At 37.6% G+C, this 19,215-nt stretch overlaps 1 protein-coding gene across 2 annotated transcripts in view; it reads right to left on the bottom strand.

Moving 5' to 3' along the window:
- phf14 (PHD finger protein 14) overlaps window positions 1–18,848 on the bottom strand; it is an 80,588-nt gene extending 61,740 nt beyond the window's left edge. For both annotated transcript variants that reach the window (XM_032580336.1, XM_032580338.1), the window contains exons 1-6: window positions 18,707–18,848; window positions 16,981–17,091; window positions 13,077–13,807; window positions 11,929–12,061; window positions 1,334–1,493; window positions 510–621 (exon numbers count right to left, since the gene is read on the bottom strand). In XM_032580336.1, the coding sequence (XP_032436227.1) occupies window positions 510–621; window positions 1,334–1,493; window positions 11,929–12,061; window positions 13,077–13,807; window positions 16,981–17,091; window positions 18,707–18,833 (1,374 nt within the window). In that variant the 5' untranslated portion in view covers window positions 18,834–18,848. The remainder of the gene's footprint in view (window positions 1–509; window positions 622–1,333; window positions 1,494–11,928; window positions 12,062–13,076; window positions 13,808–16,980; window positions 17,092–18,706) is intronic.
- Window positions 18,849–19,215: the final 367 nt, after the last annotated feature.

Genomic DNA, 19,215 nt, shown 5'->3' with positions numbered 1-19,215 from the left:
GGATCATTATCCCTAATAAAAACATGCTGAGTCATCGTTGGATCCAGTCTGTGTAGATGCCGGTGTTTACTTCTGCCTTGCACAAAATGGGTATTAGTGGTGTAATTAAGACAAAAGCTTACTGATGAGAACAAATGTAATTTCCCTGCAACATACTGAGGGATCTTTAACCAAGGATCTGCTGGGATATATGTTGATGTTTGAGCCTGTATGCATAATTTTGACCCAGGTAACATGGAAGAAGGATTGACACATTCCTCCATTCCCAAACATTGCATCCATAAATAAATTACCATTTGTGGACCCAAATGTCTTTAAATTTATTGACAATGTTTGTTCTACGATCATCACACCCAGAAAACCACTAAATTAATATGACATCACTGGTCTTGGGGAGCATCTTATCACCTGCACTGTTTATATTTTGCCTTTGGAAGCGGTGGACATGTATTTCTACTGATTATGAAAATCCAACTCAACCCGAGTCAAGATGTGAATTGACAACTTGCCTTAGCACCGTATTTTGAATAATTCATCTCCGTAAGCGTCACTGGTCGCAGTTTATCGATGTCTCCAAACGCTACTCCAGGGACATAAAGTGCACAGACCACATGCACCCACCTGAAAGTGGAAGGACAGGATGAACATACATGTTTCAGGCTGAAAATAAGCTTGTAATTGGTGACATTTAGATGCACCGTTTTTAAGGCATGTCAGGAAACCAATTAAAAAACATGGCAGCGTTTTTTCTTTTTTTTTCCTGCAGACAATAAGGAGCCTAATATTGTGAAATTGGCTGCAGTCAGTTGCTCAGAGACTTCAAAAAGAAATGAGCTCATAGATTAATGTAGCCCCAGATGCTGGCTACACTTTGGTGTGACACAATTTCAAATGCGGACTTTAGAGAAGAGAATCCGAAGTCCAATATAAAGATATCCATCTCTAGCAAGCAAGCGCTTCACAGTTTAATTTGCTGTGTTTTTCATGCTCTAGTGAAGTAGTAAATTCGGGTGCAGCCTGGCTGAGGAGCACTATCAGCGATAACGTGGCTGAAGTCTCCATGCTTCACAAAACACACTCTTTTCTCTCACTCCTTTTTCTTCCTCTTCCTATTCCTTCTATCCGTATTTTTTCACTCCTCTATGAGTTCTCTCTCTTTCACTAATCCAACTTCCTCCTTTTCTCAGCAGCGAATAAACAATGAGCACAATTTAGACAGCGTTTTTGCCGCCACTTGCCGAGCTCAGGCCATTAGCTGTTATTTGTTTCTGATTATGTTAGCTGTCGTGCTTTTTTCCGAGAAACTGGACCACGCTGTACTACACCGTCCCACCTCCCGGCGTCCGTCTCTTTGAAGATGCCGTCCTGGTTGGGGCACAGCTCACAGCTGGGAGTCACTCCATTCTTGCAGGCGTCGCAGAACCAAGGCTCGGTGGAGTTCTCAGAGGCTGAGCTCATGATGGAGTCGCTCTCACCGTCCACACCGTAACAGCCTGGAGTCCAAGAGAGGACACAGCTTTAGAAGGAGCTCCAACACCAGCAGACCTCAGCTATGTGCCACGGTGCTCACAGAGCTCAACCTACACAACATGATGCCATTGATGAATAGCAAACGTCAATAAAACATTTCAGAGAAGAGGGACACATCATTTAGTGATCAATACGTGGGAATAAATGCTGTTATAAATGTTTGGAAAAAAATCAGACATTATCTGTTAACTAAACAGGATCTGCAGACAATATAGTGAGGATATGAGTGGCCCTCATATCCTCACTGTGGACTGTAGCGGTGTAACGGTATGCGGACGGACAACGGTTTTAAAGTTGGGGTTCAATACGTTTCCACTTCAATCAACAGAAACAAATAGATGGTCACTATAGAACTGACTGGAGATTTGAGAGAGAAATAAGTATGGAAGGGTTGGAGGGGGGGAAGGGGGGTGGATGGGTACATGTATGGATGACTGGATGAAACAATAAAACTTGAAATTGGCTAATATTCTTGTTTAGGAATACAGTAAACCCTTGTTTTTTGCAGGGGTTGCATTCCGAAAAGAACCTGTGATAGGCGAAATCTGTGAAGTAGTTACCTTTATTTTTTACAATTATTATACAGCATAATTAAATACTCTACAATGAAACCAAAGAACAAAACCTGTTTTCAGGCCCAAGCATTTTTTAAACAAATATAAAGCTTTCTTACAAATAACTACAGTAAGATAATCATTTTAATCATCAATACGAAGTACAGTAGGACAAATGTGACTCGCGTATTTCACTGTTCCTCTGACTGTGAGGCTGCGGCCTCACTCCGCTGTCTAGTGTCTTTTTCTTCTGAAGCCTGTGGTGCAGTTGTGTTTTTTCAAAAGAAAAACAATAGTTATCGGTAGTTGTTGTCGCTCTTTTTTTCTTCTGGGCAAAAACATTTACCGAAATTTGCTAAGCTGTATTACGTATACAGTACAGACCAAAAGTTTGGACACACCTTTTAATTCAATGAGTTTCCTTTATTTTCATGACTATTGACATTGTAGATTCACACTGAAGGCATCAAAACTATGAATAACACATGTGGAAATATGCACTAAACAAAAATGTGTAAAACAACTGAAAATACCCCTTATATTCTAGTTTCTTCAAAGTAGCAACCTTTTGCTGTGATTACTGCTTTGCACACACTCTGCATTTTCTTGATGAGCTTCAAGAGGTAGCCACCTGAAATGGTTTTCACTTCATAGGTGTGCCCTGTCAGGTTAATAAGTGGGGTTTCTTGCCTTATAAATAGTCATGAAAATAAAGAAAACCCATTGAATTAGAAGGTGTGTCCAAACTTTTGGTCTGTACTGTATTTAAATACCGTAACGTTATTGGCACACAGGTAGAGAAGAAGCGTGGAGACTGTTTAGCCAATAAGGAGGCAGAACACAATGCGATGTGAAAAAAAACTGCACAAAAAAATCCGCGAAGCAGCAAGGTTGTGAAAGGTGAACCGCGTTATAGCGAGGGTTCACTGTATTCCATTAGACTTGGCAAACACTTAAAAACATAAAGGTCTGGAGTTGTTTGGATTTAGATGATAAAAGTACCAAATGTATCTAAATGCATCATCACAGTGAAGCTGCTGGGAAATCCAGTGGAAAAAAGGTGGGTTTTCAAAGCAGCTTTAAAAATAAACAGTTCCTTTAATATGAAGGGCTAAATAAATGTAGACAGTGATGTCATGGAAAATTACAGTTTCTGGTCATTATGCAGCAGAGAATGATGTGTTTTGCCCTCTTGATGTCAACATGAACTAACTTTTGCCAACTGGAGCACATCTGAAGGGAAGTCACACACTTCAAAGTCATGACAGGACTTTATGATCCGCAAAATTTCCTTCATTTCCTTCTGATCAGGACCCGTACAGAACACTGGCATTCACAGGAAACAGCGCAACAGCAACTAAATATCACATTGTTGATATTTGCTGCTGTGCCAATAACATGGCAGGATCAGATCAACATAACGTTACCTACAGTTTGAGGTTTTTAACATGCAGCAGCATGCTAGGCCAAATTTGCACTTGAACAAGTAGGAGATGAAGAAAGTAGAAAAGTCATGGCGCTGTCTGGTCCAAAGCTGTCAATCTCCAGTCACACTGCAGCACTGAAAATTGAATATTTAATCAAAATACGTAGCCCCAGAGAATGGAGAAGAAGCCAAGGGAACACATTTTTATGTTGTCCTCTTAATTTTCTGAGGTTGCCTAAACAATTACTTGGCTGATGTGGTTTCTATGGCAGCTATTACACCAGGCAAACGTGCTCCTCACTTCCAATGAGGGCAGCAATCAGTACTCTGCCTCTGCTGGGGAGATAACACTCCAGCTCCTAATTCAGTCAAGCAGCCTTCGGGCTTTTTGAGCAACGGGAGAGACTCACAAATCAAAAGCTCGCTGTTCTGCAGGCCTGTCACTGGATGCCACACAGGGGAGTTGGGCAGCCCATCAAAAGCAAACAATGGTGCAGACGGAGTTGTTTATTCAGCTCTTCACTTTGTTTGGTGACTGTGTGTCTTCTGATTGAAAGACGGTTTGATGTGTGTCACGGTGAATTGTTAATTCTGACCTCTGCTTGTAAGAGGCTGTGGCAATATTTTTCTGTTTCCTGCAGATCTTTGATTTCTTAGTGAGATTATTTCAATTAATGCAGTCAACATGTCTATGTTGTCCAACAGTGTACTTGGAACGACAGTGCCATTAATGGTTTGCTAAATCTTTATGTGGTATAAATGAAGCTGCTGTTGGTTTGCTCCTGGCAGCAGTTAAACTCTTTACTGACTGAGCTCAGACAGATGCAAGTCAGGGTTACAAATAATCACCAGCGCTGGTTTAACAGATTTAAGGTGGCACGGATCTGCTGTGTTCCTTTTGAACTTGGAAACTAAGCTCACACTGTAAAGCCAGAGTTTGCTGGCTAATATGAGCTAAGCTGACAAAAAGTGATGACTGCTGGATAACTTCATAATCTTTAAAAGAAAGATTAACCATGTCAGAAGTGACAAGCTTAGCAGGAAAAAAGATAGAGCTGAGCGAAGTGAGAACCATTTTTACCTGGAAAGGGACTTAACAGAAAGCTGTCTCCTTGTGTCCAACAAAGACTAACCAATTATGTATGAATCTACCAAGAGGTTTGATTAAATAACCTGATGAAAGAAAGGACGTTCAGTGGAGTTGGCTCTGAAAAGCAAAGAGCAGCCCAGTTAAAACAGATTACTCTTCTGGCATTCACATATTTGTTATTTGTTCTTTAAAGTACAGTATAATATGAAAATGCTAGATGTCACCACAATACCCTCAAATAAATAGATACAAATATGAACAAATAAATTGTCCTACATGTTTCAAAAATATTCTGTGTGAGAAACTTCCACATCTGTCAGTTTGTCAGACGGAGCTCAAACAAACAAACAAGCCAAACCTAAAGACATTTGTAAAAAATGAAGACTGTCAGGTGACCCAAAGCCTTTGGGACAAAGAAAAAATCATTTCAACAAGCAATGTGAAATAAAGCTAATCTTGAAATTGCTGTGTGGCTCTTTACAGTGATCATGAGCTTAATTTGGCTCTTAATGCTGAACTGGTTTGCATACCTGCTCTGGACAGTAAACACAAACAAAATTCTTGCTTAAAATATTTCAACGGCCTTTAAGAGCTTGACATGTGTTCATTCACTTCTTATCATTCATTATGAAACAATACTCTGAAAATGTAAAGATAAAGCTTTCAAAGAACAACAATACATTTCCAGCCTCGTAATGGTAAAGTGTCCTGAACATACGTGAACTCCTCAAACCTGCAGGACATGACAAGGGGGCAACTTCTGTGAGATGTTTAGAGCTGAATCAGGGCAAAGAGAAGGAGGCAGAGAGACAGAAAAGAGATCAAATGGTGGACTAACTGAAAAACACAGAACCAGGACCACCGAGCACAAAACCCATCTCAATTAAAAGATGGGCTAGTTCATCCTCGTGTTCAAACAAGCAAAAAATAAATGCTGCGTTTTTGTTGAGCAGACAAAGTTCCAATAAGTTTGTTCTTATATTCATGAATCTGCGGCACAAACTTGAAACTTTAAGGGCAAACTTTGGTTCTGAATCCAGGGAGAGAAACCACTGAGACACCCAGACTGGACCAAAGAAACAACTGCCTCCCAGCGTCAGAGCAACAGAACAGCTATGAGGTCGATGAACCTTCCAGCCAGGAGCTGAATCCCAGGTAGATCCAGAGAAAGCAACCAGTTGTCCAACCCAGCTGTATGTCAAAAGATGTTGAAATACTTTTTTTTTTTTTTTTTAAAGAAGGTATTTAATGAGGTAATGATTACTCAGGCTGTCAGCGTGTGAATCTGTGTATCAGTAAGTGAATGACTGAGTGGTGTGAGAAGGTCTTTGGAGTCCTCTGACTTGATAAAGTGATGTGCAAGCCCAGACCATTTGTCCAATCTAAATTCCTCTCAAAATTATCCTGTTTAGCTTTGCATGAATTAGCTAATATCAGCTTGTTCTACCCCCAGCCATGTTTATGAGGCCAGAACATCAAAAAAGATTATACTCTGCAGAAAACTACAACAAAACTTAGATAGTGTATGTACCTTTATAGAAATCAACATAAAAATACTACATTATAAAAGAAATAATAGATATATTATATTTGCAGCTTTAAAATAGCCATTTTTCATTATTAATAAACAAGTACATGAGATTGTTGAACATAGTTGATGTAAAGAGCTGTAACTAGACAAAGCTGAGGGTAAAACACTTTAAAAGGTAATTCTGGCTGCTTGTATGACTAACTGCAAGAAGAAAATCAAAAGGTGTTGCAGCAAGCACAGGACTTCTTGATCAGCTCAGTGAAGACGGGGCCCAGCTCATCCCAGCTTTTCATCTCTCACGCTGGTCTTTTCCCCCACTTTCATGTCAGTTTCTGTTTTCTTCTGAGAATGTGTGATGGTGTCCAGACACTGTGAGACTACAAGAACAAAGAAAAGCAGTGGAGTCGAGCAGCAGACTGTCTTGTCGGAGGTGCAGATGCTGACAGATCATCTTTCATCTCTGACTTAAAATAATTCTGTCTTTCCACTTGTCTTATCCTCAAAAAGACATTTTATGATTTCTAAAATAAGCCAGGATGTTGTACTACATTCAGTAGGATTGCACTTGATCAACTATAGATATGGAATAAGTCAAAACACTCAGCAAAACAATATTTTACAAATCTGTATTATATTTCCCCACATAATTGACCATAAAAATCCCACAAGACATTAATACTAAAAAAAAAACACATCAACTTATTGACTATTTTGTTAATTTCTTAAATGTTTTAACGTTATGCGTTTGTTTGTGTATGGTTTATTTACATACAGTTTCTTAAGTTGTGACCGCAGACATCAGGGCGAGCATGATAAGAAGGAGAGAGTCAGGATGGAGTGTGTGGATCATAAAGATACACACTCCACGTGTCTTTATGATACACATCTGCACTTGTTCCACAGAGTAGGTGCAACAAGAATTTGTCAACGTGGCATGAGCTAGAACTCTATTGAGTGAAATTATTATTATTTTTCCACATAGATGTATGCACTGTCATCAGTCTCACTGAATGTTCAGGTTGGAGGCACGGCCTAATTATCAGCAGTGCAATATGGAGGGCCCAGACTGGAAGGGCTGTTTTTGAGCACAACTGCACATAACCGTGGAAGTTGATGGCTCCATGTCTGACCATTGGTAATAATTGGCTCAACTTAACAAAAAAATTCAATTGGATTTTTCATTTTCTCTACTCAACAGCATTACATCCACCCTTCAGCCATTCACCATTTCTGATTGGTTTAGACCATGATAGAGGCCTAATATGTGCCTGTCATTGTTATTTAGTTCCATTCACTAGTAGGCTCCATCCAAACTACAGCTGTCCACCATCTTGGTGGCCCTAAATACCCAGTGAGCTTGGCTCCCGAAGTTGTCAAAGTATATGTAGTGCCGTAGTGCTTCAGGATGATGGATAGTAAAATCTATTTTAAAAAACGTAATACCGTAGCAGCTGATGGTGTGCCAAAATCAAACAATAATGCCACCATAGGTATATTAAAGCTTTTAAATGGACTGAATGGACTCTATCTGCTAAGTTTTCAAGTTAATGAATGTTTGTAGGAACTTCTAGCCTAGGATCTTAAACTATGAATGAAATATAGTGAAGCTCCTAAAGAGGGCATTTTACTGCAGCTACAGAAACTTTTGGATGGTAACCTGCAGCAATTAATTGCAAGCTTACCTTCAGGTAATGTCACTGAATGCTTCAAGCTTTAATTCTAGGAATATGACTTACTTTATTGCAATACATGTTACTTTATTGCAATACATGTTACCGCTAGTAAGGGGGAAATTGCAATGCTACATCAAAAGCTTTATAAGAACAAAGACATTTACACAAGTTCAATTATGATTCCCTGGATGGGGCTGTTTAGTTTTGTTTTTTGTCTTTTCTGTGTGCAGTATTACTCAGTTGAATTAGTCAAATATTCTAATTTAATATTGTGTAACTGGGAGTAGTTTAACAGTGACAGGAGGAAGGAGAGGATGAGGAGCAGCAGCTGCTGCAGGCGGGCAGCAGAGGGAGAGGCTGGAGATAAGGAGACTGGGACCAATTTGCATATTCATAGTTCCATCCATACTGAGGCCAAGGTGTAGCATTATATCTGAGTCACTCTGGGGCATGAAGGGATTATTTTCATAAAAAATAACATTAAAATATGGAACTTTGGAGGAAAAAAGGAGAAATGTTTAGGGATTTGATCAATGTGATCAAAAAACAAAACTTTCAACATCTAGTTGCCATCCATTTTGAAAGTAGGATATTGAAATATGGACATAAAATAAATAAGGCTCCTACTTTATCTATATGTCCTAATTTATTTAGATCTTCAGTCAAACACATTAGATTTTCTTTCCTTCCTTTCACAAAAACCGTCTCCTTAACTCTACAGTTCTTAAACTGTGTATGACTGATGGAACTCACACATCCTTCATAGATGGTCATGCAATATGTTATTAACTTAGTATTTAAAGTTAAATACTAAGTTAAATAAAGATGTAGTCCATTTGTTCTCAAAAACATTAAACAGGAACATTGTTTTGAAGTCTCAAGTTTCTGACATGGAATGCTTTTAAAATTGGTACAACGGGTAAAATTCTTTGTGTGATATTTGCAATAATAGAGAAATAGCTCCACTAGCCATTTCTAATTGATACACATCACAACTTGTACTGTTTTTCATTCATTACTGAAATGCATAAGCAGCTGATAAATATGTTGTTATTAAACTGTATTACTAATTCTAGTTTACCTTGTTACTAAGCACAACAATTAGAAAATCCCCCTGCCTTTGCATTTTTCAGCTCCAACTGTGATGTTATTCCGATAAATCTCAATTTGTAAAATATATGGAAAGCAGGAATACTACAAAAGGACAGTCCATTTTACTGATTTCAGTTTTCATAGCTGAGTTCAATTTCTCTGTAGTCCTCACCAATAGATTCCAATTTAGATTAATTAAAATGTCTCCTCAAAACATGTTTTAAAACCATACTTTGGTTTTTAAGTGCATGTTGAACAGGGCCATCACAAACAGTTTGGACAGAAGTGGCTTTTATCTATCTCCTGTGCGGCTCACAGCAACTTAACTGTTCTGTCAAGGTTCTTATTATAACTACAGTTTGTGTGTGGAGTATTTTATTTTGAAATAGCTTTTATTTTGAAAGATAACCTCCATCTCCATTTGACTTCTTCCCAGCAAAGATGCTTTTCACACATCTGCAGTTCAATCATGTTTGTTGAAGTTACTTCAACTGAACCACTAGAACAGTTAAGCCAATTACCAACAAATTTAAATTTACTTTACTGATTCCAAAGGAAAGTAAAATGTTGTTGTAACTCGTATTATCCAAGGTTAAAACAGAGACTTCTGACACCTCATGACACAAGTTAGAAAGTGCTGGTTATACTCCAAGTATATGGTGCGGTGAGGTGTTGTAGGTACAGCAACAGTACTCAGTCAGAGGTCACAACAACTCATTGAAGATATTTGGATATCATGAGAAACAACAAAATGTAACTTCTCTTAGGGATAAATAAAGTATTTTGAACTGAATTGAATGTAACATTTTACAAAAAATTGTTCAAATTATTATTTTTTCCTCTCATAGTTAAAAAAATCCACACTTAACATCTTTATTTTCTATTCTGCATAAGAAGCTTCAGACAAGCAGTGTGTTTTGACTCAAATGGGAATAATGAGGATTTTAGCTGCTGTGTTTCCTAATCAGTTGGGGTAGAACAGTAATCCCTTATTGATTAGCCAGCACACCTCTAATAATGGAAAACACAAGACCTTTTAATTTAACAGAAAGAGGAAAAAATACTTCAGACATAAAACATCTTAAACTTTAAATTATTAGCAATCTAACATTCCTTTCAATATATTCTTTATTTTATGGTCTTGATTTGCTGCTTATATATATAAGGAATGAAGAGCAAGGTATCAACATAACCTTTTCATTATTCTATCATCCATTCTCTGATGCTTTGATAAGACAAGATATAAAAGACTACTAGCAAATAAAAGATCTTTTTCTTCCCTTTCTTTTTAAATGATGCTACTGACACTTAAAATGAGTAATTAGAAGAAAAAACTGAAAATTGTTTTTTCAAAGGGTCAACATGAAAACTGTAAGGGGAACAGGCTGTAAATTAGTTAATTATTCTTATTTTAGATTGGGCAACTTTCCACAGCTTTCATTACTTTCTACAACAGGTTGAATATAACTTTACAAAAACTGAGTATGATCTGCATTCAGTGTTCAGCTTTATTTATATTCATAAATATTGTTGTTTAAAAATGTCAAAGCAATAATTGGTGCCATAACTCAGTCAAGCATTAAATTAAATCTCAAAATGCATAATGTGCAATAAAAGGGCACATCTTCACCAAGCTGACTGCCAGAGTTAAAGAACCCCACCCCCACAGAGAGCCCCATTTATGTCCATGGAGGAGATAAGAACTGCCTGCAAGTGCTGCCAGTGCTTTTCTCCCAAACCTCCACTGCAGACCACTTAGTTTCCCTTCAGTGTCCTTTCAGGCAGATTAAATGTGTCTCTGAGGAAGAAAATATCAACCAGCCTAACGAACAAGATAAATTTAAAACCTCCTCCTCATATCATATCTGCCAATAAAAATTGGTGTATCTACACACCACTATTTATGTATCTGTGTGAGTGTGTGTGTCTTGTGGTGATGGTGGTGTGGGCAGGGCGTTTCTGTTTGTTGTTCCCCATTAAGATGAGACCAAAAAGGTATAGCTCCAAGTCTAAGTCTAATTCTGTTTAGTTAATAGAAGAGTGCCGCTCATGGAGCAGCTCTGTTAAATCCGTTCCCAATTTTCCAGACTTTGTTCTTTTTTTTTTGTTTAGGCATTACGCATTTGGACAAGCATTCTCTCTGGTTTTAGATGTTGTGCAGCTGTTCTGCTCTTACTTTTGTCTTTACTTTCAAACAGTTGCTATGTGTAACCATGGCAACACGGTATTGTTTTCACCACTGGGAGCAGCTGATTAGCATCTCAAATAATACCTGAACTATCACCCCAAATCCCAGAGGTCTTCAAGCATCTGGAAATTGTTCCCATGGATGAACCAGACTGGTGCAGCTCATCAGTTCTTTAGCTGATATCTGGGCTGACTTCTGTTGACTTTCCCATCTTATAAAACCAGAAGAGAGACCTGGGTGTGGCCTTAAAATACATCCACAGGTGTCTTCAATTAACTCAAATGAATCAGTTAATCATTTGTTGCTATGGCAGCCACTCGGGTCCCTTGTTTAATTCATATATGGCTGATTTAGGCACTGGTTTAATACCAAATTCAAGGCTGAAGTACATGTCGGCCAAGTTAATGGCCATTAGACGAAATTCCGCTGTCAACATATCACTGAGGCTGAAATCCGCATTTGGCAGTCAGTGGCTCCTGAAGTCAATTGGCTGGCACAGCAGAGTGAGAAGAGCAAGAGTAAAGAGGAAACATTGTGACATTGTGGCTTAACAACAACATGCTAGACTCAGCCTTCCAGGTGATTGACCTCACAACTGAATGTGGCAAAGTTGCCAACTTTGCAACTTTTTTGCTATATTTAGTTCAGAAATAAACTGGTATAGGCCAAAATCAGTCAAGTTTTTTAAATATCAGTGCAGAAAAAACTGCCATCAGTTTATCCTTCATTTTCTACACTCTTTAGAACAACTGACACCTTAGAAAGTTTGCGACGTGGCTGGAACCCTCATGCTCAGTACAGCCCAGGTTGAGCCAGGCAGTCTCGCTGCCAGGGAGGGACCTACCTTCATGCACAGTGACCCCACAGTTGTCACACTGGATGATCTCATCTGCGTCCTCACTGTTGTCTCCCAAGCAGACGCAGCATATAAGGATATGCTGGGTATTCCAGGTCTGCGAGCGGTCAAGTGAAGCATCCTGGCGTATAACAAACATAGTACCAATACTGAGGCTGGGGAAAATCCATAACAGGCCTGACAAGCTAGCAACAAGTTGAACAAACAGAAAAACCATAAAGACCAGATTCCTCTAGGTGGTGAGCAGATTACTTAGAATTAGCCACAAGGCAGAGGCAGAGAGTATCTGTTTGACTGACAGGACTTAACTCAGAGAACAACATAGAGACATGTTTATAAAGGAACAGTATTATTTATTTTCCAGGAACACAGTGCCATATTATAGCACAATCAAATAACTGTTACCTTCATTTATTATAAAAAATGCTGTATATATCAAATATAACTTAAAATAAATTTGACTCTGTAATTTGATGATTTTGATGGCTCTGTCTCTTTAAGAAGCTCCTGCTCTTTCTGACACTTTCCTTCAGCACCTCATCACAACGCTCCATAAAGTCATCTGCGACCATTCTTAGAAGTGCTGAACTGAGAAGTATTATGAGCTCAGTTGACTAGCAGTTCCACCTGGTGTTTGCTAATTGCTGCTGTCGCTAGTCTGGAGGAGCTGAATGGGGAACGCACAGAGAAGAGCTGTACGTTGTTGTTTTGGTCTGCAGAACTTATCTTTGAAGTTAGCACTGAAATAAATTATATTGGAATTCAGTTTAAATAATGTAATTTTCTATTTTAATAAAAGTACTTGGGTGAGGCAAATCAACTACAGTATGTAGCTAACCAAAATAAAGCTAAAACCAAAGTAAACTAAAAACCCTGCCTTTCTACTCTGGATGAAGTCTTGATTTAACAAAGAAAATCACAAATCTAGGATAGTGAACTGAGATACTACTCTGGTACATTTAGACAACAACTTCTCCATATTGTCATCTTCCTAAAATAATGGTAAAAGTCATTTTTTGCCAAAAAGTGATTTTTTTTTCCCTACATCATCTTTTGGCAAGATAAGTAAAAAAATAAACCCTTTGCTTCATGAAACATACCATATATCTGACATTTTCAACCAAAAGTCCACTCACCTCATTGCCCTTTCCTTGAGACATACTGTCATTGGTCAGTTCATCATCAAAAGCATTGGTACTCTTCACCTTCTTCTTGGGCTTCTTCATTTCTTTGTCACTGTCACTGCTACTATTGTTAATGTCATCACCATCGTCCTTGCCCTCATCATCTTCATCATCGTCCTCATCATCATCATCATTATCATCATCGTCATCATCATCTTCACTAACACTAGCTCCCTCTTCTTCCTCCGTTCCACCTTTCTGAGTTGATGTTTTGCCTTTCCTCTTCTCTGCCGTGGGCCTCCAGTCATTATCGTCTTCACTGTCATAATCATCTATCTCATTCAGTTCTTCCATGGTGGTGAAGTCCAAGTGGGGACGATTCCTGCGGAAATTCCATTTCTTGGGCTCAGTCAGAGACTCATCCACAGTGACAACGCCACCACCAGATGTTGAGGTAGATTCAGTTTCTCCAGCTGCAGCGCTCTCTGGCTCCGAAGTCTTCTTGCTTTTCCTTCGACCTTTGGATGGAGTGGCAGACGGGATGTCTTTGGTGGAGCTGTCCTCAGACAGCTGCTGCTTAAGTTTCTCCTCATCTTCTGTTAAGTTGTCATCAACAGCCACGTCTTTGGCCTCCTCATCTATACCATCATTTCCAGAAACAGCATTTTCGGAGTCACTTTCTGAGCCTGCTGCACTCCCTTTGGACCCTTCTTCATCACTGCCATTGCCTGTGCCATCGGACCCTAATAAAATATAAGTATAATAAATAGGTTATGACACTGTTAATAGTTTCTTTGCCTTTGGAAGTTGGTCTGGAAGCCGAACTGGCAGGTATTTTTAAGCCAGACACACCTTTCCCACTGTCTGTTAATAACACCTGATAAAAAGTAAACTTCTGTGAATTATGTGTCCTGCCCTTTTATGTTCTTGTGGTTTTTATTGCTCGAGGTGGTGCAATCCCCATTTTTGTTCAATTTTGTTCATTTTTCTTATCGTTCACAACTAAAATTAGTAATAGTCTGTAAAAGAAAATACCAGAAAGGCAGTATGGAAAAAAAAACCTTGGACTCTCCACTTCTATCCTCATGTACGACCTTAAATGAGTAAAGCTGTAATTAACGAATGTTATGGAAATCTGTCTTTCTAAATAAAAAATAATAAAAACAAAAATTTAAACTTCAAAGATTTTCCTGATAAATAAATTAACCATTTAATTGTTGTGTGGACACGTTTTTGTAAATGCATGAATGCAACATTAAAATTTACCTCTAGAAGTAGGTTTTTACTGCAGGAACATTTTTCAAAGACCCATAGTTGTTTTTTGTTACTCGATCTTTCTTTCTCCATCTTTGTACCTGAAAGAAGATTGTCATATTTCTAAATAACTAATGTCTTGTGACTGCAAAGAGTCTTCACTGCTTTGATTTGATGTCACTTTTCAAAGCTGCATTGTAGGAGGTTGACTTCTGCACTTTAGTGTCACACATTAACTCATGTCTACATGTGTACAGGCTGTATTAGTCTGGGACACAATTAATTTTTATGGTCAGTTAGAATAAATGTAGTTACAGAATGTAGAGAATCCATGACTTTGATTTATGATTAGGTACGGTAAAAAGTCCAGTCTTAAAAGGTTGACTGGTGACAGTAGAAACGTCCAAAAGGAAACTATTTTCATCATTTAGTATTTTGCCTCCACTAGTGTGGGTCAGCCACCACAGAGAACAGAGATTACCTGAAATGGTTTAGTCCAAAAGCATTTTACAAACTATTGAGTACACTGTTGCTGCCAACAGAAGAACATCTGGACATTTAAATGGGACAGAAACAGCTCAAATTAGGAATTAATGACAGATTGTACTGCAACTGTTCATTTAAACTAGCTCTTTTGAAGGCTTGTCGTCACATCGTTAAGCTGTGTTATAAAATCATGTTAGATGAATAATTCTTGTTTTAGACAAGAATTAATTGAGTTAAATTTAAAACATGCATTATATTTAGGTAATGATAGACTGAAGATAATGTGTTATTCTAACAGAAACAAAACTTGACTTCATGCTTAGTATTTCTTAAGTTCATAATGATTCAAAGAAATACTTAGAATAGTGTAATTTTAATGGAATTAAAATATACATATTTCAAAAAGTCAGATTGTAAATCACAAATCTTTGGTTTAGACATTCAACTTAATCTTTTTCAATCATCATTGACTAAAACACTGGTTTTATGTAAAACAAAAGACAATTGAAAAACACTGATATGGGAATGTAGGAATGTATTGTGTGATAGGCTGTATGACAGAGGTAAGGGGAGGTTGCTTCTTTGGTCTACATGTGTTCTGTGGATCTGGAGAAGGATTATGATTGTGTCCTACAAGAAAGGAGGTTGGAAACCGTAATCTGAAAGGGGGAAATTTTTTATTTAAAATTACAAATGTATTCAGTATAGTGTCCTTCGTAATTATGACATTTTCACTCTTAATGAGCAACATTTTGTTATCCTGCCATGGGCCCATACTGCTGGAAGAGCCTCCATGCTTTTAATGCAATAGTAAATGATAATGGTAAGTTTTCGTAGTTACTGACTTGTCTTAATTCTTCATTTGTTTTTGTTTATTTGTTTATGTCTAATTCTGTTCAATTAGTTTAGTTTAGTTTGTGTTGACATGTGACATGTTCATTTTAGAATGTAAAAGAGCAGTTTGAAGAAAAAAAAATCTCATATAGTGTAACTCTTCTCCAAAAATCAATCAACCACACCACAAGCAACCAAGGATCAATCAACCATTCATATAGACACATCTTCAAACACAAAACAGGCAAGATACAGAGCAATCAGAACAAGAACCAACCGTCTCAGAGACAGTTTTTACCCGATAGCAATAACAAAACTAAATGCAATCAAAAACAACCATTAATCATCATGAATGATGTATGTGAGAATGTGGCTGTTCTTATTTATTAGTTTTTTTTTGTTTTTTTTTACCAGTTATTTGTTAATTCTTACATTGTGTGTGAATTGTGAGACAGTTATTTTTTGTTTTTAAGCATATGCACTGACTGATGGCACCTTTTAAATTTCGTTGTCCTTGTGACAATGACAATAAAGATTTTATCTTATCTATCTTATCTTATCTATCTTAAAGATAATAAATAAAACAAAAACAAAAAACATTTTGGTAATACAACAGCACAAGCGTTTGTCCATCTGCTTTCAGATCTCACAAATCCCATCACTCGAGGACTGCCTATCCTGACTCTGATTCTTATTGTGGTTTCTTCCTGTTAAAACACAGTCATTGTTTTCCACTGCTGCCCTGCACTTTCTTACAACTGAGAATTTCAATTAGCAAAGATTCAAAAAGCTTTACAACAAATAACCACTGTGGAAAGATGCTTTCCATCTGGAACGAAGGAGTATGAAATTTCTGTTTTAAAAATATGTGAATGTGGAGACATTGGAACTCTTATTTATTTTATGAATCTGAAACCCTAGAACATTGGGATACTTTTCACTCAATAAGTTCAACCAGCTGTCATAGTCCTGCTAACTAGGTGCTGTCTAGCTTAAATTTACTAAATTAAGCAAACTCAGAAACTGCTTAAAATGCTACAAAAGTAATTTAATTTGTGTCCAGAATTATCTGATTGGTGGAACCAGCTGTAGGGATGGAATCTACAAACTAGTTGAGATTGAAGAAATGCAATTACTAAGCATCCGACTTGACAGACATACAGTGGACATAATACCAGATCTGAAGATGTAGCTTGTTTAGACCTGAAACATGTGGAAGCTAAGTAGGTGTGCACTGCTAGCAACCAATGTAGCTCCTTCACTCCATATAGCTGGAAAAGGCATGAGTTAGCCAAAATCTAGGGTTGATTCTTTTCTTAGAAATTGCCACAATCATTTTTACCTGATGCGTCCTCAACTTCAAAGTCACTATCGTCTGAACTGTCATAGTCCAAGGCATCTAAGAGAGAGGCAGCTAGTGGTTTCACTTGACGTCTCTTCAGACTTCGGTCCACTGTTAAACAGTCACAAAGAAAAACAAACAGAAGAATACATGTTTGAATGAAAAGAGATTAGCATGACAAAATTATTAGTAGAGTCAAATTCAATGTAGAATAAGGCCAGAGTAAAAGAAGGCAGATGTGAGCTAATATGTGCTGCTGATTCTAGCCAGATGTTCAAACACAATCACTATGTAGGCATTTAGAATTTATTTGTCTGTGTTTGTTTATTTGTTTATTTCTTAACTTATGTTACCTAATAGAATTGTCTACCAGAAATGTTTTTCAAAACTTTACAGTTTGTTCAAAAACGTGAACAAAAATAAAAACATAATACATCTCTCACTTTGAACTGCCTTATTGCCGAAAAAGTGCTATAGAAATAAAACGTCTTCTTCTTCTCACTGTAACTTTAACTTGTATTATTCTTTGCATTTTTCAATAATTTTTTTTACAAGATCGTGATAATTCTGGTAGCATGTGTTCACAAGTCATTTTTTCTAAGCCAAGTCTCAAGTCTTTGAAGGACAAATCTAAGTCAAGTTTCTGACAGACAAACATTTTCTCATCACTGTGGGTTAAGCTTCTAAACTTGTACTGTTTGTCAGGTCTAAATTATTACATGAATATTAAATAATTATCTTTCAGTCTTTTCACATTTATTAACCGTGATTTTTTTTTTATTCATTTGACCTTTAATTTATCCAAAGCTTCGGAGAGACTACATTTTGGTTTTCATTAGTTGCAATCCATAATCAACAAAGAAACAGAAATATTTGATATGTCACCCAATGTGTAACGAATCTATATGTTAACATTTTCAAATTAAATAACTTTTCAATGACAATGTAATATTTTTATTTTTTTATCCTTTATGGTCAATGATCCCCAGTTTGCACTTGTGAGCCATCAGCAATGTTATTTTCATTAAGCCTATCATGTTTTGCATTTCTGATATTGAATTTTTGCAGTTTAAAGTTGGAACTTCTACTGCCAAACGTACAGAGCTACCCGACCTGATTGGCATGTTGTCCATTTAAATACCAACCTGAATTTTAGCAAGAGTTCATTTGTACACCATAAACAGCCTCTGAATTAAAATAATTTCGCAACTCATTTATAAAAGTTACCAACCAAATGGAGAGCACCGCTATGAATCTGTCGCTAATTTAGATCCTACTAGTCGATCGTTTTTGTCTGAAAGCCACACCAACTGTCTTTCAGCTGAAAACCTTCAGTGTTCACTGGCTAACTAGCATATCCTCAGTGACACATTTATGGTAGCCGCGTCTTTTAGCTGGCTAACTTTCATTAGCACTAGCTGTGTTTCTTAGTGACCAACTGCGGGGACTCAACGGAAATAGTCAAAATACCTCGCTTGGAGCCAAGCCACAGTGCAGTAGCGAATGTTAACAACCTGGTTCCACCAGCAAATACACAAAATAATGTTTCACTGAGTAGCATTTGCATCTTGAGCAGCTACAGTCGTGCTAACCACGTAGCATTCCAGGCTAGCATGGGTGCAGCTTATGCTATCATTTCGCTTCTGTTAGCTTAACAAATCAAGTCGTTCTGAACACAGTCGAGTTGAAAAAAACAGACAATAATAAGAAATAGGATAAAACTCACTTTGAACTCCGTTTAATAAAGGGACGAGGCTTTCCTCAACCGCATGTTCTGTGGACAATGGTGTATACCGAAGTGACGTTGTTAGGATGTGATGTTGTTGCCATGGGTACAGTAGGGGGAGAATCATGATCAAATACGTCTTCCCAGCATACGCTTAGATATTTCATACCAAGGTGCTGATAATGATGGCATCTAACCTGAGATAAACTCGGGACATGATAAAATAGTCTGGTTTTTACTTCTTAAAATTTCGAAGTGAGTAAATAACCCGTAAGCAGAAGTGTTATCCTGTGTTGACTAGGTCATTACAGAGGAGAAAATGGGTGAACTACAACAGGGCTTAGCGAGTTATATTCCCTCAATCAGTCGGAAAATTTATGGGCTTATAGAGAAAAGATTAATTAAACATTTATTTAAAAACTAACTGGTCATGTCTAACTGTAAACCTTTTCCAAGATACTTGAGAATTTACAAAAAGGGAGTTGCAGTGTAACACCAAAACACTGGTA

Source organism: Xiphophorus hellerii, chromosome 13 (genome assembly GCF_003331165.1).
Source record: "Xiphophorus hellerii strain 12219 chromosome 13, Xiphophorus_hellerii-4.1, whole genome shotgun sequence".
NCBI classification, from domain to species: domain Eukaryota; kingdom Metazoa; phylum Chordata; class Actinopteri; order Cyprinodontiformes; family Poeciliidae; genus Xiphophorus; species Xiphophorus hellerii.
This window is presented reverse-complemented; position numbering and strand designations above follow the sequence as displayed.